The sequence below is a fragment of the Salvelinus namaycush genome, chromosome 3 (genome assembly GCF_016432855.1).
Source record: "Salvelinus namaycush isolate Seneca chromosome 3, SaNama_1.0, whole genome shotgun sequence".
Lineage (NCBI taxonomy): Eukaryota > Metazoa > Chordata > Actinopteri > Salmoniformes > Salmonidae > Salvelinus > Salvelinus namaycush.
In genome coordinates this window covers 66,899,721-66,924,240 of record NC_052309.1, presented here as the reverse complement: position 1 = coordinate 66,924,240, position 24,520 = coordinate 66,899,721, and the positions used below count along the sequence as shown (strand labels likewise).

The window sequence follows — 24,520 nt, the reverse complement described above, 5'->3', positions numbered from 1 at the left end:
TATTCCTGCTCTTTTCCCGCTAACCATCAAACGCATTTGGTGTGATCATCATAGTGGTCTCTGACTTGTGGTCAGACTCGCTCAGGTGGAACAAACTTAAACCTGCGCCTTTTTTAAATGCTGATTTCAATGTCTTTGAGAAAACAGAAAGGTGTCATAAAGATTTTTTTTCGGTAACGTCCTTTCTGAATTTAAAAGTAATCATATAAGTAATCATCTAGTATTTCAAAGGAATCTGTAATCTGATTACAATATTTTTGCTGGTAACGTAGCGGATTACAGTTCGTTTTTTTTGTTTTGTAATCAGTTATATGTAACGTTACATGTAATCCATTACTCCCCAACCCTGATCTTGGATATATTACTTATGGTTGTTTCGTGTATTTCTGCCATTCAACCTTGAGATGACAGCTAACCAAGCAAGACATAGTTTCCTTTTTTTGTGTAATGCACTCATACAAACCAACACAATGAATCACACACACCCTTACACAAACTTCCCAACCCGCTAGTTGATAAAGAACTGAAACCTAGCGTTATTACATGGTACCAAAGCCTTTTCCGTTTCTATTTGAAGAACTCTTCTCATGGAGGCAGCAGACACAGGTACACCATAGGGCGTTGTTTCAATCTCTCTGTATGTCGTTTTACTTTGCACCTTATTATTTTGTCTATTGTCCGTGTGTGTGTTTTTATTTTACGCAATAGAGCTGTAATATTGCTCATTTACAGTTACGTTATTGAAGTTCTAAATTGCAGTTTTGCCTTTAGTCTTTTCTGAGTATTTTCTTCCACTCTCTCTTTGAGGATGCTTCATAGAACACATGTAATAATCTGTGTGCATTGTGTTTATGTGTTAGGAGGACAAAGAAAGTGAGTAAGTAAGTAATGTGTCTTGTCAATGGTTCTCAGAGAACGTGAGCATTCCGTGTGAACAGTATCTCTGTCCTTTATAGTAACCCTGTGGTGGTACCGCATCGCTCTCCTTTCCTTCAAATCCTCTCCCCTCCTGCCTCTATCCTTCCCTCTTCTCCTCCCTCTTGTCATCTCACCCTTGGTTCGGCCCTCTGCCCTTCCCTAACCGTCCCTCTACTTCCATTCCTCCCTTCTTCCTATCCTGTCTCCCGCCTCTGCCCTTTCCCTTCCCTCTCCTCCCTCTATCCTTCCCTCTCCTCCTCCCTCTATCCTTCCCTCTCCTCCTTCCTCGATCCTTCCCTCTCCTCCTTCCTCGATCCTTCCCTCTCATCCTCCCTCTATCCTTCCCTCTACCCCCTCCCCCCTCCATACAGATGAGCCGACGAGCCCCAGCGCTGACCTCCGTGCCCGCCACGTGCCCGCCTCCTCCGTGGTGTCCAGCGGCATGAGCTCAGCTCCCGCCATCGTCACCAGCCCCGCCTCCCCCACCTTCACCTTCCCTCTAACCAGGCTCTTCTCACACGACTGCAGTGAGTGCCCCCCTTGAGCCGGACTACCCCGGACCAACCCCCCTGCATGCAGCCATACCAGAACCCAACAAACCTCTCTGCAGTGTCTGGTACCATGCTAGCAGACATGCCAACTCCACATCTATGGAGAGAATGGCTTACTGTACACAGGATGCTCCTTTGTTTCTCTGCATGAGTTGATTGACAATTTTTCCATGGCGAGGAGGTATAATGGCCTCCAGTAAGTAGACCTTGTGTACTTCTTTGTGCCTGGTAAGATGCATGCACGCCCTAAAGCAAATGTAGTCACTCCTCGGTGGACTAACTGCCTAGGCAGATGCATGTGCGTCATTGAAGTGAATGGGGTTACTCTCTACCTTTTGGAGAAAGTGTGTTTTGTACCAATAGGGTCCACATTTCCTCTGTATAGACTAGAGCATGAAGTCCAGTGGTCCTCGTACACCCAGCTTTAGTCCAGTCTGTCCAGGCTGACAGACAAACTCCCTTTGCATGACAGTAGTGAGCGAAGTGACCTGAGAAGACCTAACCTAACCTGACTCCATCCTGCCAGCCCACCTCTTCACCCGCTACCTCACCCCAGCCACCACACCCAACCACCCTCCACCTCTCTGTCAACCGCTCTCCCACGTCTGTTAACCCCACACTCCTTTATTAACATCCTCTGACTACCATTACATCTACTTTCTTCTCTTTCTTTCCCTCTCTCTCTCACTCGCTCCGTCTCCCACTGAGCAGGCGGTATTAAATCCAGTCGCCGTTCCTCCTATCTTCTAGCCATCACCACGGAGCGCTCCAAGTCATGTGACGAGGGACTCAACACCTTCAGAGAGGAGGGCCGCGTCTTCCCGTGAGTAATGGCTCACCGGGGGGAGACGTGGGAATCGATTAGGAGGGATTCATCTGAATCATATGATCAATTCATTTCGTAGTAAATCTTACAGTAGTCATTCTAAATTAACCCTCCGTTTTATTCTCCATAGGAGACTGCCAAAGAGAGTGAAGAGTTTCTTCATTGAGGGGGTGAGTTTTTCCCTGTTTCACACTAATAGTTGGCTGTACCCTACACGTGACCACTCTGCAGATTGCAGAGGACCTTCCATTTCTGGCAGCTAGGAGAGTGTGTCTGAAACCATTAGTGTGTTAATCCTAAAAACCTGTCGCGGAGTGGTGTGTAACTTTTGACCCTGTGTGTGTGTGTGTGTGTGTGTGTGTGTGTGTGTGTGTGTGTGTGTGTGTGTGTGTGTGTGTGTGTGTGTGTGTGTGTTAGTCTCTGGACAGTCTGGGGGCAGCGGAGGAGGTGCGCTCCAAACGCCACTCCACCTCAGAGCTGGGCAGTATCAGCTACAGTGACATATGGAGAGAGGGATGGCTGCACTACAAACAGATCCTCACGGAGAAGGGCAAGGTGAGAGAGAGGGAGGAGAAAGAAAGAAAGAACGAGTAGAGGAATAGGACCTACGGCAGTTTAATGAGCCATTTCTTCTCTCACTGTCCTTTCTGTCTCTCACTCCATTTCTTCTCTCGCTGTCCTATCTGTCTCTCACTCCATTTCTTCTCTCTCTCTGTCCTTTCTGTCTCTCACTCCATTTCTTCTCTCTCTCTGTCCTTTCTGTCTCTCACTCCATTTCTTCTCTCTCTGTCCTTTCTGTCTCTCACTCCATTTCTTCTCTCTCTGTCCTCTCTGTCTCTCACTCTCTCCATTCCGTTGTGTGTTACAGAAGGTGGGCAGCGGCATGCGTCCGTGGAGGCGGGTCTTCTCGGTGTTGCGCTCCCATTCGCTCTTCCTTTACAAGGACAAGCGGGAGGCGGTCCTGCGGGGCGCCACTCTGGGAGGCGATGCTGACGAGGAGCAGCCAATCAGCATCCGGGGCTGCCTGGTGGACATAGCGTACAGCGAGACCAAGCGTAAGCACGCGCTGCGTCTGACCACTCAGGACTTTTGTGAGTACCTGCTGCAGGCCGAGGACAGAGAGGACATGCTGGACTGGATCAAGGTCATCAGCGAGAACAGCAAGACCGACAATGAGGTGGGTCAGAGGGCACCACTCTCACCTCTCAACTGACCTTCCCCTCTCAACTCTCAACTCTGAACCTAGAACCCTCTGACCTCTCAACTCTGACCCTACAACCCTCATATCTTATGTCACACACTGCCTTCTATTTCTAGATCTCCTGTAATATTGTTGAACATGTCACCTTTCTTCACTGATGTTGCTACAGTGTAAGGCTGTATTGATGAGGGAGTGGACCGTGTGTTTGTCTGTCTCAGGAGCTGGGATTCTCAAGGCAGGCTCTGATCAGTAAGAAGCTCAATGACTACAGGAAACAGAGGTGAAGGACGCATACATGTCACTATACAGCAGTAGTGTTTTCTACATCCATCTTGCTTGTCCTGCCTGGTAGAGTCAGTTTGTAACAGTCTTCTCTCTGTCTCCCCCTGCCTCCAGTCCAACAGGCAACAAGCCGGACTCCTCTCCCAGGGTGTCCCGTGCCAAGCCTTCCTTCCTGCAGGCCAAGATGGAGAACGCTGCCGGGGCGCCGCGCTCACCCAAACCTGAGTGCAAAGGTCAGAGACAGGAACCAACCAGCAGTGGTCATTCCAGATGGATGTTTGTTCTGACTCTGTCTGTCTGTCTGCCTGCCTGTCTGCCTGCCTGTCTGCCTGTCTGTCTGCCTGTCTGCCTGTCTGCCTGTGTCTGCCTGTGTCTGCCTGTGTCTGTCTGTCTGTCTGTCTGTCTGTCTGTCTGTCTGTCTGTCTGTCTGTCTGTCTGTCTGTCTGTCTGTCTGTCTGTCTGTCTGTCTGTCTGTCTGTCTGTCTGTCTGACTGACTCGCTGTCCCTCTGTCTGTCCACAGATGAGAGCAGCGCCCCTAAGTCGCCATGGGGGATCAACATCATGAAGAAGTCCAAGAAGTCAGGGCCCAAGGCTTTTGGAGTGCGGCTAGAGGACTGCCAGCCAGCTGCCAACAACAAGGTCAGCCAGAGCCTCCCTTCCTCTAATCTTATCATATACTGTAAATGTATCATTTTGTGTGTGTTTATATGCCCTGTTAAAGTATTTACTGAAAATGCATGGCATATGGACATGTATGGGTCAGTGTGTGTCTACTGTTTACTATGATGTATCTGTGTGCTGGTAAGGTTTGTGTGTCCACTCCTGTCCGACCCTCCTCTGTTTGTCTGTCTGTCCTCCCAGTTCATCCCTATGATCGTGGAGATCTGCTGTGGGCTGGTGGAGGAGATGGGTCTGGAGTACACCGGCATCTACAGGGTCCCAGGGAACAACGCAGTGGTGTCCAGCCTTCAGGACCAGCTCAACAAGGGGTCGGACATCAACCCTGCAGAGGAGGTGAGCAGAGCAGGAACCCAGTCGCACACACACACACACAACCTAACGTACAGTAAGCAATAGGCACAGTAATCCATGACTGGATTAGATAGACACAGTATATCTAGTCATCTGTGGGATGGTGTTAAACAGCATCAGTGGGGTATACAAGTGTTCAGCAAAGGGAAAGGATGATATGACCATCAACTATTCTATCCAACCGTGTCTCTAAAGGCCCTTTAGTATTGCCTTTGACCTCTCTCTCCCTGTTCTTACCGCTTCACAGAAATGGCAGGACCTGAACGTGATCAGCAGCTTGCTCAAGTCTTTCTTCAGGAAACTTCCGGAGCCTCTCTTCACTGATGGTGAGTCCCCATTTTGTTAGATGAACCGTCAGTAAAGGCATGAATGAACTCTCATTCATCCTCCTTTTAACAATTACAGTTGAATGTTAGTTTTGTATTTTAATGTACTGTAACTATTCATATTACCCTCATCCTCACAGATAAGTACAATGACTTCATCGACGCTAACCGGATGGAGAATGCCGGGGACCGGCTAAAGACCATGAAAAAACTGGTATGTGAACGTTGTCTGAACATGTTCTTCAATTTGCATATCCGGTATAGTCTTTCCCTGGAAGGATGATATGTTCAAGGGCTAACAGATTACACAGGATACTCAGAAGTGTTGACATCTCTCTCTCTCTCTCTCTCTCTCTCTCTCTCTCTCTGTCTCTCTGTCTCTCTGTCTCTCTGTCTCTCTGTCTCTCTGTCTCTCTGTCTCTCTGTCTCTCTGTCTCTCTCTCCCTCTCTCCCTCTCTCCCTCTCTCCCTCTCTCCCTCTCTCTCTCTGTCTCTCTGTCTCTCTGTCTCTCTGTCTCTCTGTCTCTCTGTCTCTCTGTCTCTCTCTCTCTCTCTCTCTCTCTCTCTCTCTCTGTCTCTCTCTCTCTCTGTCTCTCTGTCTGTGTGTGTGTTAGATCCGTGACTTACCAGACCATTACTACCACACTCTCAAGTTCCTGGTTGGCCATCTGAAGACGGTAGCTGACCACTGTGAGAAAAACAAGGTCTGGATACTGTTATCATAGTGTTTTAACGTGAACGGGTTATTATAGTCTGCGTCCTAAATGGCACCCTATTCCCTATATAGTGCCCGACGTTTGTCCCTGACCCAATGGCACTTCATTCCATATGTAAAGAGCCCTACTTTTTACAGAGTCACAGTTCAGATGTGTTAAACGTGTGGTCGCCATAGTAACAGATGATTAAGGAAGACTGATTTATAAGGAGATGTATTGTTTCTGTGCGTGTAGATGGAACCTCGTAACTTGGCCTTGGTGTTCGGGCCCACGCTGGTGCGGACGTCTGAAGACAACATGACAGACATGGTGACTCACATGCCTGACCGCTACAAGATAGTAGAGACGCTCATCCAACATGTGAGTGACCCTCTAATCCACAACCAATGACAAACCTGTTTACTGGCTTCATGTTAACTCTCCTCCAATGAGCTGGCGCTACCCTGTCGGAATATCTTCTCACAGATCTCTTTTTTCTCTCTGTCTCCTCTCTCGCTCTGTTTCTTCCCACAGTATCTCTGGTTTTTCAGTGAGGACCTGGACAAGGATGAGAAGGTACAGTGGGACTTACTCAGCAAACTGTGGAAACTATGTGGGGACAGCTGTTCAGTTCACACGGTCATGTTGGAGCTCTCAGTGTAATCTGCTCCGGTAAACGGCCCAAATAGAATCCTGGGGATGTGCTATGACACAGTATATCTTACCTATGCGTCATTGCTTGCGTCTCATATTGCACCCTATTCCCTTCGTAGTGCACTACTTTTTTTACCAGAGCCCTATGGGCCGTGAGAAAATAGCACATTATATGGAGAATAGGGTGCCATTTGGGACACAGTCACTGATTCTGATGCAGGACTTAAATCCAGTGTTCATGTGTTGTTTATGACTCAATGCCTTTCTCCCCTTCAGACTCCAGTAGACACGAAGGACCTGGTGCCTGCCCCCAATATTGACCACTTGCTCTCCAACATCGGCAGGACCGCTCTGCTAGGGGAGGCGTCAGGTGAGGGCCCGCCCACCACTGCCCAAATGCATCCAATCACAACCTGCACTGAGCTACTGACAGCCTGTGCAGACCAATCACGGTTCATACTGTGGCCGAACTGGCCAATCAGTGACTGTCAATAATCATTGACAGCCACACAGTTGAACCAATCCCATACAATCAGGAAAGAGGCATGACATACATTTGAAATGATTTGCCCTTGCCGAGTTTCTCTCTTTCCTGATTTGATCACTAGACTGTGCTTCTTTCCTCTCACCTGGTTTTCTTTTCTTCTTTATTACTCATCTTTCACTTTCTCTTCTACATCGCTGCATCCCTCTCTTAGCTGAGCCGGTGGAGCAGCCACTGCGGTAGGATGGGATTTCCCCTGCCAATTCCTGTGTGTGTTTGTGTGTGTGTGTGTGTGTGTGTGTGTGTGTGTGTGTACGTGCGTGCGTGAGAAATAGTGAGTTTGGGTGTGATGGTGTTTGTTAGTAAAAGGTGGGTGGGTGTGTTTGGTATGTGTCAACATCTTCAGAGGAAGTTGCTCTCGGCTCCCTCTCAGTGTCCGCTTGACTAAGGCAGGAGTTGTGTGTGAGGATGACCCTGTACTGTCACCCAGTCTGACTAATGGATTAATGACTTTGTGTTCTTTGTCACTGAGAGAGAAAGCCCCTCTACAGTGGTCTCTCCATCTGTCTGTCCTGTCTACCTCACCTGCTCCACTCATTCTGTGTAGGCCCTCTTGTGTGTGTGTGTGTGTGTGTGTGTGTGTGGTGTGTGTGTGTGGTAAACAAACAAAGAATAGTAAATAGTAAACAAACAAAAGATTTGACCAACTGGGGACATTTTGTTGGTCCCCACAAGGTCAAATGGGGTTTAGGGTTAAGGTTAGAATTAGGTTTAGGAGCTAGTGTTAAGGTTAGGTTTTAAGGTTAGGGTTATGGAAAATAGGATTTCGAATGGGACTGAATTGTCTTCCCACAAGGTTAGTTACACAAGACTGTGTGTGTGTTTGAGTGAGAGCATGTATGAGTGAGACCATTTGAGTGAGAGCTTGTGAGTGAGAGTGTGTGAGTGAGCATGTGTGGGTGAGAGCGAGATCCAGTGAGTGTGAGCTAGTGTGAGTGAGTGAGTGAGTGAGAACTAGTGAGTGAGAGCTAGTGAGTGTTAGCTAGTGAGTGTGAGTGAATGAAAGTGAGAGCTAGTGAGTGAGAGCTAGTGAGTGTGAGTGAGAGCTAGTGAGTGAGAGCTAGTGAGTGAGAGCTAGTGAGTGAGAGAGACCGTGTGAGCGAGACCGTGTGAGAGAGACCGTGGGAGCTAGTGAGTGAGAGCGAGAGTGCGAGCTTGTGAGTGAGTCCTAGTGAGAGCTTGTGAGTGAGTCCTAGTGAGAGCTAGTGAGTGTGAGTGAGAGCTAGTGAGTGTGAGTGAGAGCTAGTGAGTGTGAGTGAGAGCTAGTGAGTGTGAGTGAGAGCTAGTGAGTGTGAGTGAGCTAGTGAGTGTGAGTGAGTGTGAGTGAGTGTGAGTGAGTGTGAGTGAGAGCTAGTGAATGAAACCTGGTGAGTGAGAGCTAGTGAGTGAGAGCTAGTGAGTATGAATGAGAGCTAGTGAGTGAAAGCTGGTGAATGAGAGCTAGTGAGTGAGAGCTAGTGAGTGGGAGTGAGAGCTAGTGAGTGGGAGTGAGAGCTAGTGAGTGGGAGTGAGAGCTAGTGAGTGGGAGTGAGAGCTAGTGAGTGGGAGTGAGAGCTAGTGAGTGGGAGTGAGAGCTAGTGAGTGGGAGTGAGAGCTAGTGAGAGCTAGTGAGTGGGAGTGAGAGCTAGTGAGTGGGAGTGAGCTAGGGAGTGAGAGTGAGAGCTAGGGAGTGAGAGCTAGTGAGTGAGCGGTAGTGAGTGAGAGCAAGGGTGTGAGTGTGCGATCAAGTGTGTGGTGATTGAAAAACCCTTTACTCAACCTTGTTTTCTGCCTTCCCTCCTCCCGACGCTTCCTTCACCAGTTGATGTCATCAGTGTTTGCCGTGATGTCATCAGTGTGTGCTGTGATTCCTTAATGCTGTTGTTTTTCCCCACCCTCGCCCCTCTCTCCAACAACCCTTGTCACATACCAGTCAGTTTGATCAACTCCATGACAATCAGTGGTTAGTGATGACACGTTGTTCTCTGTGTTAATGGTGTGTGTGACCAGTGTCTGTATGGTTCTGTTCCCCAGGGGAAGGTGACGGGTAGAGGGTGGGCACAGAGGATTCACAACTCTCTCCTAATTGGATTGGTGTTACATTAGAGCAGTCATATTTCCTGTGTTATAACAGTGTCAAAATGGTGTGTTTTAAAAGCTCTAGCAGAAAGGTTTGTTTTCTGAGCAGCAGCTCTGTGCCCCCCCTATCACTGCCATTCACACTCCTCCTCCCCTCCCATGTAACACAGACCAGCTTCACAGTGTACCTTCCCCTCTGACCCTCTCTCTTTGTCCTCTCTTAGACTCAACCAACAGTGACTCAGCTAAATCTAAGGTAAGACCTCAGATAGCCAACTATGCTGTTACACCTTTTTTTAAAACTTCTGGCCACTCATATCACACAGGGCAGCTTCACAGACACAAAACAATCTTCTTCACGACCACAAAAAAACATTCAAAGAGCTGAAGCAAGTAACAACATTTTTCTTCACACCATCTAGTTATGGTTGAGGTTGTGTAAATCATCCGACCTTTGACCTATGTGACTTTGTTTTGCCTCAGGGGTCGTGGGGGTCAAAGCGAGACCTCACTGCCAAGGACTTTCTGACCCTGTCCATCATGTCCGCCGTCACCGGACGCAAGCGCAGGAATCGCCACAATGGCCGCCTTGTGGGCAGCAGCACGGACGACGACTCGGAGCACGAGCCAATCAAAGTCAGCCACCTGGGGGCGGAGGAGGGAGAAGAGGCGGGGCTGGTGGTGGCAGGAACAGACACCGCCCCACGAGCAGAGGGAGAGGAGGAGGAAGATGAGGAGGAGGAAGAAGAAGAGTCTGTAGTAGAGAGAGTGAGAGAGAAGGTAGAGGAGGTGAAAGCTCCCAGCATGCCATGCGGTAGTGAGAAAGAGAAAGCAGGGCAGACGGTGATGCTGCTCCCTGAGGAAGAGGCGGTGACAGCGGAGGTGAAAGGCAGGGTGTGGCGGGGGCCAGAGGACGCTCGCTCTATCGTCTCCGGTTACTCCACCCTCTCCACACTGGGGCGGAGCCTGGCGTCTGAGGGCCGGTGCGATGAAGCTGACGATGAGCGCAGCGAACTGGTGAGTGAGACGGACAATGAGAGCGGATTCGCCTCGCGCTCCCTTACCCAGGAGAGACCTGAGAAACACCCCCCTGCATCCTTTACACCCACCCTCACACCCCCTACCCCCACACAGCCCCCCACAGCAGCACAACGAAGCTTCCTCTACACACACTACAAACCCCACCCTGTCTCCCCCACGACCCAGCAAACCACCCCCACCCCCTCCACACATACTCAGGACCCTGGGGAGAGGAGCGAGGGTGGGGCGCGATCCACCACCCCCTCGTCCTCCTCCTCCTCCACCACCCACAGACTGCACACCCGACCCTCCTTCAACTCCCACAAGCTGATCCAGTGTGACACGCTAGCCAGGAAGAAGCTAAAGGACAGAGGGAAGACCAAGGCTCATTCTCTGGACCTGCTGGACCTCCCTGGGCCTTCAGGAGAGGAGGGAGCTGGGGCACCAGGGGCCCAGAGGAACCGATCCAGGACCAACCCTTCCTCAGGGAGCAGCCAGGAGAGCCTACGTCCACCCCGGCCCAAAGAAGCCCTGCCCCCCAGCGAGGCTGCCTCTTTCACCCCCAGCGGGACAGGGCAGGGTCAGGGGCGAGGGTCTCTGGCTGACCAGGTGCGTGCGCGCCTGCTGGGCTCGGCTGATGACCTGCGTATCGTGGGGCTGAGGAAGCCACTCTCCCCGGAGACGAGGAGGAAGAGACGGGCTTGGAGAAGACACACTGTGGTGGTCTCACCTACCGAGTCGGGCGACAAGAGGCCTGCGCTAGCCACCAACAAGTTCCCCATGTCGCTGGCCACTTCCAACCAGGGCAAACCACAGGGATCACCCCTCGACCACCAGGAGCTTGACCCAAGACACCCTCTTCCCCTGGGCCAGAATCCCCCCGTCACACGCCGAGCACCCGCCTCCAGGTTCCATCAGTACCTGTAAGTATGGACAAAGACTGATAGGCCTGTAAGTTACAAGGCCCCTGGCCTCCCTCTCAAAGTCTCCCTCCCCTGAGCTGCTGAGCCAGGGCTGCTGTGTTAGAGGGTCAGATAGTGCTGACCCCGAGTCAGTTGCATGATGGCAGTGGGTAGTGGACAGCAGAGCCACAGACAGACACAAGGGGTCTTGTGACAGGTCTGAGAACAGTTTCTGGCCTCCAGTCTACTCTGTTTGCATGGCAAGGGGCATCCCAGTATTTGCCAAAGCTTATTTTGTTTGTGTTTTAAATAAAAAATAAAATAATGCAAAACTGCAATGGGGCAGCAGACACACAGACAGACAGACCTCATCACAGTTGATATTAAAGCCAAGAACTCTCCCTCATGCAGGCAGCAGACAGACAGTGTGTTACTGAATAATAGGATCCTTCCTGTCCTCTCTGTTGCTTCCTGTCTGACACAGGAAGTGGGTTGTCCTCTCCCAGTGCACAGGGAAGAGCATGCCAAACCAAGCCTACCCAGGGTTCTTCACAGAGTGACACTTTCAACAGGACTGTGAGCTCTCTCTCTCTGTCTTTCACACTCACACACACACACACACACACTAGCTGAGAGATCAGCACATACACTATAAGAAGAGTACAAGCAGTATTGGAATGTGAGTTTTAAGGGAGAACTCTGTCTAACCTTTGGCCCCAGCACTGACTTCTATATCAGTCTTCCTTAATATTCTGTTACTATGACGACCACAGAACAAATGGCTCTAACACTCATCTAGTTGCCAACACACAGAAATAACATAACTCTCACACACACACACACACACACACACACACACACACACACACACACACACACACACACACACACACACACACACACACACATGCTCACACACACACATGCTCACACAGCAGTAGTGGTCTGTAACCAAGATGTTTGTCTGTCTTCGTTAATGTTTGTCTGTCTGTACATATGTGTGTTTGCCTGACAATACTCGTGAGTATGTTTGAGTGTGCAGGTGTTTGTGTGTTGAACTATTTTGTAACATTTGTAAAAAGCCTTGTTAAGTTAACCTTGTAAATATATATATTACATTATCTTTATTTTTTAAAATTGTTTTATGGTTTACATAAGTGCACGCAGGTGCACCATAATTTCCTTCAAGATGTTACTTGAAATGTTTCCCTTAATATATTATTTTTTGTTTTATATACAGTAAATATTATATATATATATTTTGTATGAAAAGAATAAGTACTTTTATTGTGATTTGACTTCTCGGATGTACCTGTTTTTAAAACAAACAAATAAGAAACATCCTGAACCTGACTTAAAGCCTGTTCCTCGTTTCCTCATAGATGGCCTTTCTCTGTGACTCACAGTACTATGCAGAAATAATTTCTCTCATTTAGCAAAGATAGAATAACTCATCCAACATTAACATTCACCAGTCCAAATCCTTAGTTCTGGCCGTTGAAATGCCTCTCCGTTTCATGGCTGGAAAGCATCCATTTCCGCATTTGAAGAAAGCAATGTACTCTCCCCTTGCTGACACTACTATATCTACCTTATGTTGACAATGCTTATCTTATTTGGCAGCAAACAAGGCTTTATCTACCATAACCTAATTTAAGTCAGAATAATGTTTGTATGCATCTCAGCTCTCTTAACAAAGAACGATCACATACTGTCCTTGCATCAACTCTATCATAACTGTCTTTTCAATTGGATTAAGTATTAGTTGGTAATAATTTGCTTGACCAAACCTGCCTACGTGTACCAGAGGAAATATTTGTTTTCATTTTATGGGTGACCGAGAAAGCGCAAAATATTGACAACATGCCCTGTTAAACGTCAAGGGTTATAAAATGCAACCTGCATGTATACACAAAGTTACATTTTGTAAAGTCTGTCAATTATATTTTATTTGTTATATTATCAGGAATATTTCAAGTATTAAACCATCTACACATGATTTTTCATGTCATATATTACATTTCCATAAGGTTAGACTCAAGTGAATAACCACTGCGAGTGAGGTGCTTCAGAATTCCTGGATACAAATGACTGATTGCAGAAATGTGGTTACCATAAGTAGACATTTTGGTGTCTGCTGTGTTTCTAGACTGACATACCATTCTCTTGGCCATGGTCCAAGACGAGTTTCCATTTTCCTAATACTCTTTATTAACTGTCCCTCGACCAATGTCATATGGGACTTGTTCTTTGGTTTCCCCCTTTGCTTGACACGATTTCTGTCATCATAAAATGTCATTGACTTTTAGTTAGTCTTGTCTTACCTCAAGAGTTGCCCTGCAAGTGCCTGATTTCTAGAGTGTTTTTGTTCTGCAGTGCCATGGTCAGTCCTCACCTCCCCATTAACCCTCATTATTCCAGACTCTCAAAGCCAGAAGCCTCAACCTTCACATCTAGTTATAAGCCAGACTGAATCCATTCTCTTCTCGTTGCTGTGCTTACATCTTATCCGCTGACCCAAAGACGTGTATCATACATACGAGCAGCCTCTCTGGGAGGCCATTAAAAGCACACTGTGTCTGGCCAAGGACTTGTCTATGCAGTCTGTTTGCATCTAACAAACAGCAGAATACCTGATGCTGTAAGGAGAGGGGAAGTATAGTGCTCTCACCTGCTTTTCTCACACACAGAGGTTCTTTCATGTGGACAGTGTTTTGTATGGTACACATAACAAGCCCTAAGTAAGGGTATTCAATACCTAGAACAGGGTAATATGGTACCAACTCATTTGCATTAGATTTTGTTAGATTAACTAACTGTATACATTTAAACTGTCAGTCAATAGGAGACATACAGCTAAGCTTAACAGAGCTGAACCAAACTGCTCATGCCTTCATCAAAAGATAAATACAAACATTTTAGAAAATTCTGACAACACTCAATGTGTGTTTAGCTGTCCGTTTCTTGAAATGTGATATATCTTATGTTTGTTATTATGTCTTATAATATTTTGTACATATTTTCTTGATATGTAACATATTGTATTGTGTAAAGTACATTTTGAATTGCTTTGAGTAAACAATCTTTTAAGAACATTTCCTGACTAAAGGTTATCCACCTGGAACCATTTCATTCGATGGCATTTTGCTTCAAAGCAAGGTTATATGATGTAAATAAAACAGAATTAAGTTTAAAAAATGTTTTGCAGTTGCTTGATAATTTTGAAAATGTTTAATGTCAATAGTATTCTGTGATCATTGCTGACATGTCATTCCAGGCAACAGTTTCAGATATTTCATTGAAATTGGGAAGGATGTCAGTCCACATGAACAAAATGAATTTACAAACAAAAAAAGTGGAACCAGGTTTGTGACACCACTGATTGGCATCCACCTAATGCATCCTGCACCACAATAAAAAAATGCTGTACATTTTTTTACATCACGGATGAATCTTGGAACGACATTACCCACAATTATTCTGCTGTAGAGAACTGAGTCTTGCACCACACTTCCCTGCATGCATCCAGAGAGGACCTGACAACTCGAAATCGGTGCAAATTATATCAGTAGATTCAATTAAGATTCCTGAAGTTTTGTATACATTTGTTTCAGTGTATTGTATGTCGGTAAACCTCGTTTGATTGGGGGAATTTAAGGGTGTAAATCTGCGTAAACCTAGCTAACAAGTTAGCAAAGTCCTGCTAAAAACAAGGAAGTCGTTAGCTTGCTAGCTGGCCTAGCATGGTAAATATATGTCTGGTCAAAATATGCATATAGCTAGTTACCAAACCTGCGTTTTAAACAGAGGTATGTTAACAATTAGCTAGCAATCTAAGCACAAACAGCTCTAGCTGGTAAGCGATTTCATTTGCTTTGCCCACAGCCCACGTTGAACCACGGCTATATTTGTCAAATACATACGGTCGCAAACTAAGCATGAAAATGAAATACACGTCCTACTCATCTTGTAGCCATCACTGAAATCAAAATTCTTAGCAGCAGTCAAATGGCTGCCAGTATAAGCTCTAGACATTAGGATCAATACAACGTCGAAAGAGCTCAGGAAAATTCGTGGATTCCAAGTAGGCCACGAGAAACGCTGGAGTTAATAATTTAACACTGCAATCTTGGTATTTAATCATAGTTTAAACATACATAAAATGTACCATTTTGGAATATATTGACACAGATGTGTATTTCCAACTTTGTGTAAATGTTCTTGACAACATTTTATCTCTGAGTCTGAAACCAGACTAAATAGTTCAGCGTTACTTATCTATTTTTCATTATTAGCTTTCCTCTCTTTAAAGGGATAGTTCACCCAAATTACATATTGGTTTCCTTACCCTGTAAGTCTATGGACAAGGTATGACAGCAATCCATGCATTGGTTTGTTTTACCTGGCCACTGTTTCATACATAAATAACTTAATTGAGCAACACTCAATGTTGGATACTTTAGAATGATTTGGACCTGAAGAACAAAAAATACTAATTTCATTGACCTGCATTGGATTTGTTTATGAATGTTAGGCTTAACATTCACATTGAATTCAGTCTCATTTTATGAGTAATAGCAAAATGTAATGAAAAAGTGACAAAGTTCTTCCCTGACATTTGTTGATCGTCCTTGGCCCAATCCCAAATTATACCATGGAATATCCCAAATTATACCATGGAAGTAGGGCAATGCAACTCCAATAAGACCCTTGCCTTGTTTAGAAAGACTATTTTAGCAAGTCGGAGTCATCTGCTCGTTGAGCTTTAGCCTGCAACATTAGGTCCATTTCACATACCACTGAGACAGGTCAAGAGGTGACCTATTGAGCTTTGGAGTACAAAATAGCTTTTGTAAGGATATCATGTCGTGAGACCTCAAAACCATCAGCTACAGACATATCCAGGGTTGGGTACAGACCCTGGTTCGATTCCAGGCTGTATCACAACCAGCTGTGATTGGGAGTCCCTTAGGCACACAATTGGCCCAGCATTGTCAGGGTTTGGCCAGGGTAGGCGGTCATTGTAAATAAGAATTTGTTCTTAACTGACTTGCCTAGTTAAAATAAAAAATACTTTCTAAAATGTAATCCTTTACTAGTTACCTGTCGTAACTTTTAGATTACCCAAACGCTAACTTAATCTGATTACTTCCCCTCAATTAGATTAAGTCTAAAAGGAGCTATCGAATGCATTTGGTGTGATCATCATAGTGGTCAGACTCTTTCAGGTGAAACAAACTTTAACTTGCACCTTTTTTCAATGCTGAATTGAATGTCATTGAGCAAAAATGTGTTTTTTCACAAAAAAAATATTTTATTTAAAGGTAAATCAAGAAGTAGATGTCTTTTTCAAAAGTATTTCTAATCAGTTACTCCCAACCCTGCATATCTAAATATATGGATGTGTTCTTGGCAGTTTTTGTTTACCAAGGGTTGCATTATGCAACCTGCATATCATTTATATAGTGGTCATGAGTGAAGCAGTCACAACTTACCTGATTTGGTAGTGGCTAATCTAATAGTATAGTAGGATAGTAAGGGCACATCTGAAAGAATCTGAAAAACTAGGCTATTGAGCTTATTCCATCACTTTACTTCTGCCTAAATAGTGAAAAGAAATTGATGTAAGTCGATAGCTGTAAAATGGCCTGCAGATAATAGCCAAATACTTTGTTGGTATCAGGCAAAATCTTTATTTACCCCCTACGAAAAAAAACAATTGTGTACATGTTAATTTGCACATTTAATTTTGGGAAAGTTATTTGAAATTCTCGAAAGAAGCATTTTTTAACAAATGTTACATTTGGACAAACAGTCCTGCTGATTTAATAAATTGTGGGATAGAGTATATTAATGCATGCATACCAGGGAAACAAAAACAACGTATTTCCAAATACATTCTCTTTATAAAAAAGAAAATAATTTAAAATATATACATTACTTCTTGAAAAAGTTTAAACAGGCGCCTTTACAGTCCAAATAGAAAAGAAAGCTCAAATATTGCAACGCAATTTACGGACTGTCACTGAACCTTCCAGAGTTAACAAACCGATTTCATAAAACTGGTGACAATTTTTTTTAAAGTCCTGTTTAGTCCCCTCATTTCCATATTTTACCTGGTTCTATCCATTTCTAGTCACCTAATGTGACAATCTGCTCCCGCTCCTTGCTCTGCTGGTTATGCGGACGTTGCTCACTGTTCTGCGCCCTCAGTCTCTCCAATTCACCCTCCAATTCTCTGATCCGCGCCGAATCCGACTGGGGCACCTGGCTATCTGTGATGTCCGGATTGGTTACGCGCCGCAACCGGGTGTTCTCTTCCTCCAGACGCGACATGCACTTCTCCAGCTCCAGGTATTCTTGAACCAGCTCTTGCTTGGACATGTTTTGAAGACTCTCGATGTGGTATTTCTCGTAGGTCTCGGAAAAGTCTCTCTGAAGAAACTCCCCACCTGCGTTTCCAGGCCTCCCGATGCCATCGCTGCCACCACCGCTGCCATAGTCCTCCTCCTCCTCCATATCGAAAAGCTCGTCCTCACTTGCGGTGTCCTCTGGGCGAGCACCAGTCCCCAACAGACGTCGGGGACCACTTTCGGTATTCAGATCCGGTTCCTCTCGGTCGTGTTCATCCATAAGGAACTGCGTTGTATTGTAGGGGGCAACGGGCAACCCCTTCGCGAACATCTCTGCTCTCACTCGGGACGCTCGTTCTGTCTCTCGCTCGTCAAGCTTTTTCTTTTCTTCCCAAGACAGTTTAAAATAGGGCTTCCATTGACGCTTCTTTTTGGATGGTCGGCGCCTGTGTTTCTTCTTGCCCTGGCGCGCATCTACAGCTGCCCCGGCGCCTGGAGAGCCAGAGTCTGTTCTCTTCCCACACTCGCCTTGCACTTGACTCAGGGTCTCCTCGTGCGGTCCATCTCCACTATTTCCGTGGGCTACGAGGCCACCCTCTCCGGCTGCATCTGCTCCGGGTTCCTGGCAAGGCTGTGTTGCTGCTGGGCACTTAGGAAGTGCATTTCCGGCAACGAATCTTGGACACACCTCCCTCTGCCCGCCTTGCATTTGCCACAACTTGTCTGCAGGGATAACCCCGCCGTCACTCTCTGCTTGCTGCTGTTTATCTCCATATCGCCCCCTACCGCCAGTCTCGAGTCCCCGGCTCTCATTGGTTTGGGGATGCTCCACAACTCTTCCTCTCCCACTTGATGGGGTATCTGAAGTTTTCAGGTGATGGGTCTTCTCAATGCTCGGTTCTGTCATCCTGATGTATGCCGTTGGGCTGTTCGCCTTACCACATGTCAACCGTTGACTCTGTGCGAATTAAACTAAATGTTAATTAAAATATATTTTGCAAACTTTTGCTAAGTATACCGTTTCTGTGTCTTAATTATGAGCAACATTTACTTGACAAGAAATGTTTAGCTAACTTTCGAAACGTTCACTATCGCTACTCTTAAAAACAAAGTTATGAATGGTAACACTTGTTACTTCTCGAATGATTCGTCAGAGCTACTGTAGCTAGCTAGCGAACTAACGTTAACTATTTCGGTGCCGCTATCAATCCTTCTCAAGTTCGTATTTCATCTCCACAACAGTGACTGTCCAGTATGCTACCACAGAAGGAGTTCGCGGTTTTATATAAACTCTACCACCGCCAGTGCGCATGCTGCTTTTCTTGACTCTACTTGTTTTGTGGTATCTGTAGTTCCAATGTAGGTAAATTACTAGCGAGACCGCCCATGACCAACTACCTAACCCACAATTCTAGGGCATTTATCGAAAGTTTAAGCCAATCACGTTTTAGGATATAGGACCACCCTCTCATTGCTGCTATTGGACAAAATTGCATATTCACTGTTGCTAAGCTTTAACCATATTATTATTGGTTATCCCGAGAGTCAATCAAGTGCACATTGGGTCCAAGAGGAAAGCAGTCCGGGGCATTCTTTCAGACGCTACCATGTATAAATGGAGGGGGGAATTAGTTAACGTTTTGAAGAGTCTGTGAATTCATCTTCATTAATCGATATCCCACTTATACTGTATACTACTAGTAAATTATGACATATGAGTATGTCGTGGCTTTTATCTATCAATGATTTTTTTGCTTAGTATCACTACCACAATCATTGAGACAATCCTTTCTTTCTAAAGGTAATGAACCCGTCATCCTGAACAAACTAGTCCCTTTTTACAGACCGTGTAGAAAAACGATTAACTAACGGCTATGCACTATGTTCATTTTGTTAATACTTAAACAATTACACTATTATTTTATGTGGTTTTAAATAGTGTAAGGTTTTTCTTTATTTGTTTTTTTTATTATTCTCCCTGGTGCGGAGCGATATTTCCCTCGCCTCCCACTAATGCGCAAGGATAAGAGTTTGGAACGACGCGTAAAGAAGCGACATTTTATTTATCGAGAGCTAGCTAGCCAGTAGCAAGTCCCACTCAATTGAACGGAACAACAAACAATGGTGAAATGTTAAAATAACACAATTGCCCACTTTTTAGAGTTACGTTTAAGCTTATTGTCGACGGTTAGTTATCAGTTGATTAAACGTGCCTCTGACCCAGTTTCTATATCTATTTCTATAAAGGTTTGCCGACTGAGGTTAGCTGGCTAGCTAATGTGCTAACTAGCGTCACACATCATGCATGTGCAGTGAAATATACAACCTTAGATCCAAATATTGTATGGTCTTGGCAAACGCTTTCATACTCGTACACATTAGCATATTGTAAAATATAAGCTTCTCATTGCAAGCTGGTTGAAATCATTAATTAGCATGTGAGCTTGCTCGACCAGTAGCTAGGTACCAGGACCAATAATAACTAGTTAGCTAGCCAATTCCGTATTTTCATGGATGTTACCATAACCAGGTTCTAACTAAGCAAACACCAGGCACTAAAGTGGGAGTATCGGTGGACACAGTATTGTAATATAGCTAGCTGGCTAACAACATTCAAAACATGCAATGAAACTAAATGTTGAGCTAGCACTGATTTGCTAGCTAGTTAGTAGCATGCAGCTACTAGCTAGGATAGCTGGTAGTTAGGTCTCTTTACTGTGGTTGAAATAGTTAGTCTGTTAAATTACCTAATTATGTCTGCATTAATGTAAGCAGCATAGATCACTTCAAACTGTCATAATTTAGTAATTACCTCTTCAAACACAGCATATGTTTGCATAACAAATACACAGTTGAATGCATTATTTGCAAATCTCACTAAAAGTATGCACACAAGACAGAAATGACAGCGTCTGTATATTTTGACTGATATGCAATGTCCTTATTCTCTGCAGGCTAAAGATTCCTCCCACATGGAGAGGGCACATCTCAGTGGCATTTTACATGGTTCCTACTTTGTGTGTGATGGCTGCTGTAGGCTATATGCATGTAGGTCTACTTTTCGGTGGGTAGGCATCCCCTCCCCCTCATACCATAGACCTTTCTCTCAATCACATTCACTCTTATCCTGATTTTCTCCTAAATTGTCATCTTCAATCATTCCCCCACTCACAACCCCTTGCTCTCTCTTACAGTCTTTTGTCCTCTCTTTCATCTATTATTTTTGCTCCATTGCTTTCTCTTATTGAGCAACTCTCCCTTCTGTCCTCCTTTTTTTCTTGGTCCTTTCATCATAATTTTTCTTGGAGCAGTTGGCGCAAGAGTAGGCTATCCCCGAATGTATAGGCCCAAACTAGGAGGAACTTTCGCTATGAGGCGCTATTCCTGTAATGTGTTCTCTCGGTCAACCTGGTTAAATAAGGGTTAACTAGTTTGGTGTGAGGTGCTTGCTAGCTATAACTCTCAGAATTAAAGAGATTAATATATAGTAAATATCCCCTTGTAAATTGTGCTAAATCCATTTCTACATATGTAGCAAGCTCACAAATACAAAAATGTACCACACACACTCAAAGTAGGCTGACCAGATGTTATTCAGTCCAAGGCAAACTTTTGGCAATTGACAGATACCAGCCAAACTTGTGTATCTATCAGCTGTCATATTACCCATTGTTTACTGAAAAGGGAGTGATTGCTGGGGGGACCAGGAGGGAGGGTAGGGTTTGTCAACTGGGGTAGTGGGTGTTTACAGAGGCAGTGGCGTTCGGTGGAAGCTCTAGATGCCTGGGCAAGAGCACAACAACTCCTGGATCAGGGCCTCTGAGAGGATTATTGGACATGAGTTAATCTCTTACCCTATATATACTGCAACACGGCTGGGTACAATTGAGAATGGGTCAAAATATCTATTCTATAGCCATTTGGGATTTTCCCATAACACATCAGAGCCATATACTGTATTTAGATAAATATATGGATATGCATTATATTGTTCTATCCTTTGTCTCTGTTTTGATATTACACATCAAAGCTTACAGAGCCTGAATGGTTGTTCTAAAATGGATGCCTTTAGATCAGGTGTCATTAGTTATTAGGGGACCCAGTGCCGTTCTGTAAGCGAGAGAGAGAGAGAGAGAGTGAAGAAGCTTGCATCTATGCTGTAGGGATAGGTCTGTAGATGGCCTGTGAAACATGCCTCTCTCCCCTAGGCCTGGAACCTACAGCTGAGCTCGCTCCTTCTCCTAATTATCCTCTTTATACCCTTATCGAAACCTAATTAAGTCCCGACCCCACGGGTTTGTCACTGCAGTATCGCAGACCAAGACTTGTTCATCTAATCCACAGTTAGTGTTTCCCCCCCCCCCCGGCTTACTTACAATGACATATAGCACATATTAACCCAAGTGCCCTTCAAAAGCATTTCTCTTTGCACAAATTGACTTTGTATGTTAATAATATATGGATGTAGAAGAAGTAATAAGTCATAACTTGGGCTCAAAGCTATTTGATCATGTTCATCACCACTGCAGCCTGGCTTTGAACAGAACAGCAGGATAGGCTATAGAAATAGCTTTATCTTCAGAATTAGGCCAGGCTACTTGCTGCCTCTTCGATATTATGAAACCGTTTAATCAATGTTTTAGAGGCATATTCAAAGTATACGGTTTATGCGTTTTGGCACTTTACTTGAATGATTTAACTGAATTCGGTTGTAATAAAGCGATAGCCAGATGATCCATTATTCTCATGACAGCGGCTTTCTTACTTTAGTAATTCCTGCCTACACCCCACCCACCCATAATGGAGTTGAGATGACAGATTTGTACAACCATATATAACCGCTAGGTGGCGCCCAATGATAAGACTTTGAACATGGGTTGCAGGTGGGTGGCGCTGTGTGTATCAGTGGACGTAGTAATGCAAAACAATGCAGTGTGAATGTAGCCTGTGTTTGGAGTGCGAAACACTGCTTTATGCCACCCGTCATTTTGGACGGAGGAACTGCGCTAAAGAACACTAAATAAATGCAGATTGTAGGCTATATAGGATTAATTGCAACTCTTCATGAACCATGAAGTGTAGGCTAGGCTATTAGATCAATTCAAATACCATAATAATAGACCCTACCTATGAAATAGGTCAGTGAGATTGCGAAACTTTCTTTTGGCCATGACCACGATGCCCCTGATAGGCTGCTATGTTAAAGAAAGTAGGCTATATGAACGTGTGGCTGTGGGTACAAATGATTTGATTTCCGTCTGTGGGTATAGTTTTCAAGAGTTTCTGCGCCCCTGGCTGGACTCAGATTACGCACTGCTATGGGAGGGACTTCACATGGAAAGGGAATGAATTACTGTAGTGCGCTATCCTGGTGACGCAACGGAGAAACGCACAACTCAAGACTTGCTGAAGAGTTAAAAAACGGCACCTGCACTAGGAATTTGCGCTCCCCCAATACATACACCTGACTTTTCCATATCAGTCAAGAGAACCACAGACAGAAAACTACAACGAGGACGGCATTGGAACTTGCATCATGTTGGGCAGGAAACCTCCTACCGCCGTGCATCATGAACCCAAGGCAGTGGAATCCCAACCCAAGACGCAGGACCCACTTAGGAAACTGGGTAAGAGAATTGTGACTCTCATTGGTTTAAAAACGCTTCTTCTTCTGTCAATATTACTCTAATTTGTTTCCTTGAATCTTGTTTAACCTGTCTTCTGTCAGTATTACTCTCTTTTGTTTCCTTGAATCAATGTTTAATTTTGCTACAACAGATATCAGAGCACATAGTTCAGTTTTGCCTGTTGATTGTTTGACAAGTTATTACTATTATTGTCCGGTGTACATGTGTGTTGCTCTGGTCCACAAGGGGAAAGAAATCAGTGCAGGGTAAGGTTAATGACAGTTAGGCTATTGCATTCCACATCCATTGGCGTTGGTTTTTATTTTTCCAAGTTATCAGGAGGCATTGAATGTTTACATATGGACATTACGACTTCTTCTCATTGACAACTTATAATGCAAGGAAGATAAATGGAGAACAATATGCCTTGGCGGTAATCAGTTTTGCTAAACGAAATAAACTATTGCTTGAAATCCACTTATGCAATGGTCTTTGTAAACACACACACAGAGAGTGTGCGTGGGAGCTGACAAGTGGTCATGTGTTTGTGCAGTGTCCAACAGCTCACTGACCCCCAGGCTCTCCACCCCACTCCCACAGATCCCCACTCACCAACGAACAACTCTGACCCAGTGCCTAGCTCTCCCACCACCCTCCTACTATGGCCACCACACCCCCCTTCTTCATCCAACCCCCCCAGCTCACGGTCACACCTCAACTAAAATAGAGAACTGCTGAGGATGGACAGAGCACCTATCAAAGCCTCTGGATATCTGTCAATCTAGACGACAGAACCATGTCATACTATGTGAGTGTGTGTGTATTTACATGTCACACACAAGCTCCCTCTTCTTGTTTTGTGTATATACTGCATATATTTATTAGCATGTGTAAGCACAATTTCACCACAAAGCATGATAGTTAATTAAATAATACACGTTTTTCACCCCCCCATGTGTTACATACACACAGATACTCACATGTACAGTACCTATTAAGGTACAGCAATGCATACAATCAGACAAACAAAACCATCAACACCATTTAAAAAAAAAAAAATGAATAAACATGTCACTCATTATTTATTCACTCTTATTGCCATGAATGGGATGTGGGAAGGTTATAAAAAATCTTGTCCAAAGGGATGTAGCTAGATATAAAATGTAGCCAGTGTGTTAAAGTAGGAGGAATATCTGATTTAAGAATAATGTTATGGATTTCTTTACAGATCAATATATTTTTTGATTATTCCGTGGATCTAGTTCATTAGTCCCAGACAGACAAGCTAGGCATGAGGGATAGAAATCTGTAAACCTTGTGAAATTGTGTTGATTACTGATTCCCAAAACATTGAAATAACATTGCATGTGCTTGCTAACCAAAACATGTGATAAAAAGTACTCCTTTGCCTCTCCTTGCACCAACAAGGGAAAGACATTTCAGCATTCATTTTGTGAAGTTGGTCTGGTACAGTAAACACTGAATGGTTGTAGGAACATTTGTGTGCTTTCAAACAGATTAACACCATTCT

The 24,520-nt window shown here is 44.8% G+C and overlaps 3 protein-coding genes across 3 annotated transcripts in view; 2 read left to right on the top strand and 1 right to left on the bottom strand.

The window, feature by feature from the left end:
• The window catches only part of LOC120035331 (rho GTPase-activating protein 23-like), a 31,863-nt gene extending 19,501 nt beyond the window's left edge, over positions 1-12,362 (top strand). Inside the window, exons 7-23 of the mRNA XM_038982118.1 lie at positions 1,290-1,445; positions 2,181-2,292; positions 2,426-2,465; positions 2,713-2,850; positions 3,164-3,472; positions 3,715-3,776; positions 3,893-4,011; positions 4,300-4,418; positions 4,641-4,793; positions 5,059-5,137; positions 5,278-5,351; positions 5,751-5,840; positions 6,087-6,212; positions 6,366-6,407; positions 6,762-6,855; positions 9,312-9,343; positions 9,571-12,362. Coding sequence (XP_038838046.1) covers positions 1,290-1,445; positions 2,181-2,292; positions 2,426-2,465; positions 2,713-2,850; positions 3,164-3,472; positions 3,715-3,776; positions 3,893-4,011; positions 4,300-4,418; positions 4,641-4,793; positions 5,059-5,137; positions 5,278-5,351; positions 5,751-5,840; positions 6,087-6,212; positions 6,366-6,407; positions 6,762-6,855; positions 9,312-9,343; positions 9,571-11,034 — 3,209 coding nt within the window. The 3' untranslated portion in view covers positions 11,035-12,362. The remainder of the gene's footprint in view (positions 1-1,289; positions 1,446-2,180; positions 2,293-2,425; positions 2,466-2,712; positions 2,851-3,163; positions 3,473-3,714; positions 3,777-3,892; positions 4,012-4,299; positions 4,419-4,640; positions 4,794-5,058; positions 5,138-5,277; positions 5,352-5,750; positions 5,841-6,086; positions 6,213-6,365; positions 6,408-6,761; positions 6,856-9,311; positions 9,344-9,570) is intronic.
• Positions 12,363-16,682: 4,320 nt separating this feature from the next.
• Positions 16,683-18,631, bottom strand: LOC120035320 (protein HEXIM1-like). The gene is made up of 2 exons (XM_038982107.1): positions 18,545-18,631; positions 16,683-18,320 (listed from the first exon to the last, which is right to left on the bottom strand). The coding sequence occupies exon 2, from the start codon at positions 18,267-18,269 to the stop codon at positions 17,142-17,144; it is 1,128 nt and encodes a 375-aa protein (XP_038838035.1). The 5' UTR covers positions 18,270-18,320; positions 18,545-18,631; the 3' UTR covers positions 16,683-17,141.
• Positions 18,632-22,570: 3,939 nt separating this feature from the next.
• LOC120035310 (1-phosphatidylinositol 4,5-bisphosphate phosphodiesterase delta-3-A-like) overlaps positions 22,571-24,520 on the top strand; it is a 36,173-nt gene continuing 34,223 nt past the window's right edge. The window contains exon 1 of the mRNA XM_038982099.1: positions 22,571-22,989. Within this exon, the coding sequence (XP_038838027.1) occupies positions 22,899-22,989 (91 nt within the window). The 5' untranslated portion in view covers positions 22,571-22,898. The remainder of the gene's footprint in view (positions 22,990-24,520) is intronic.

What these genes read in the sequence shown, in the direction of transcription:
- LOC120035320 (XM_038982107.1), bottom strand. Translation starts at nt 18,269, where the DNA reads ATGACAGAACCGAGCATTGAGAAGACCCATCACCTGAAAACTTCAGAT.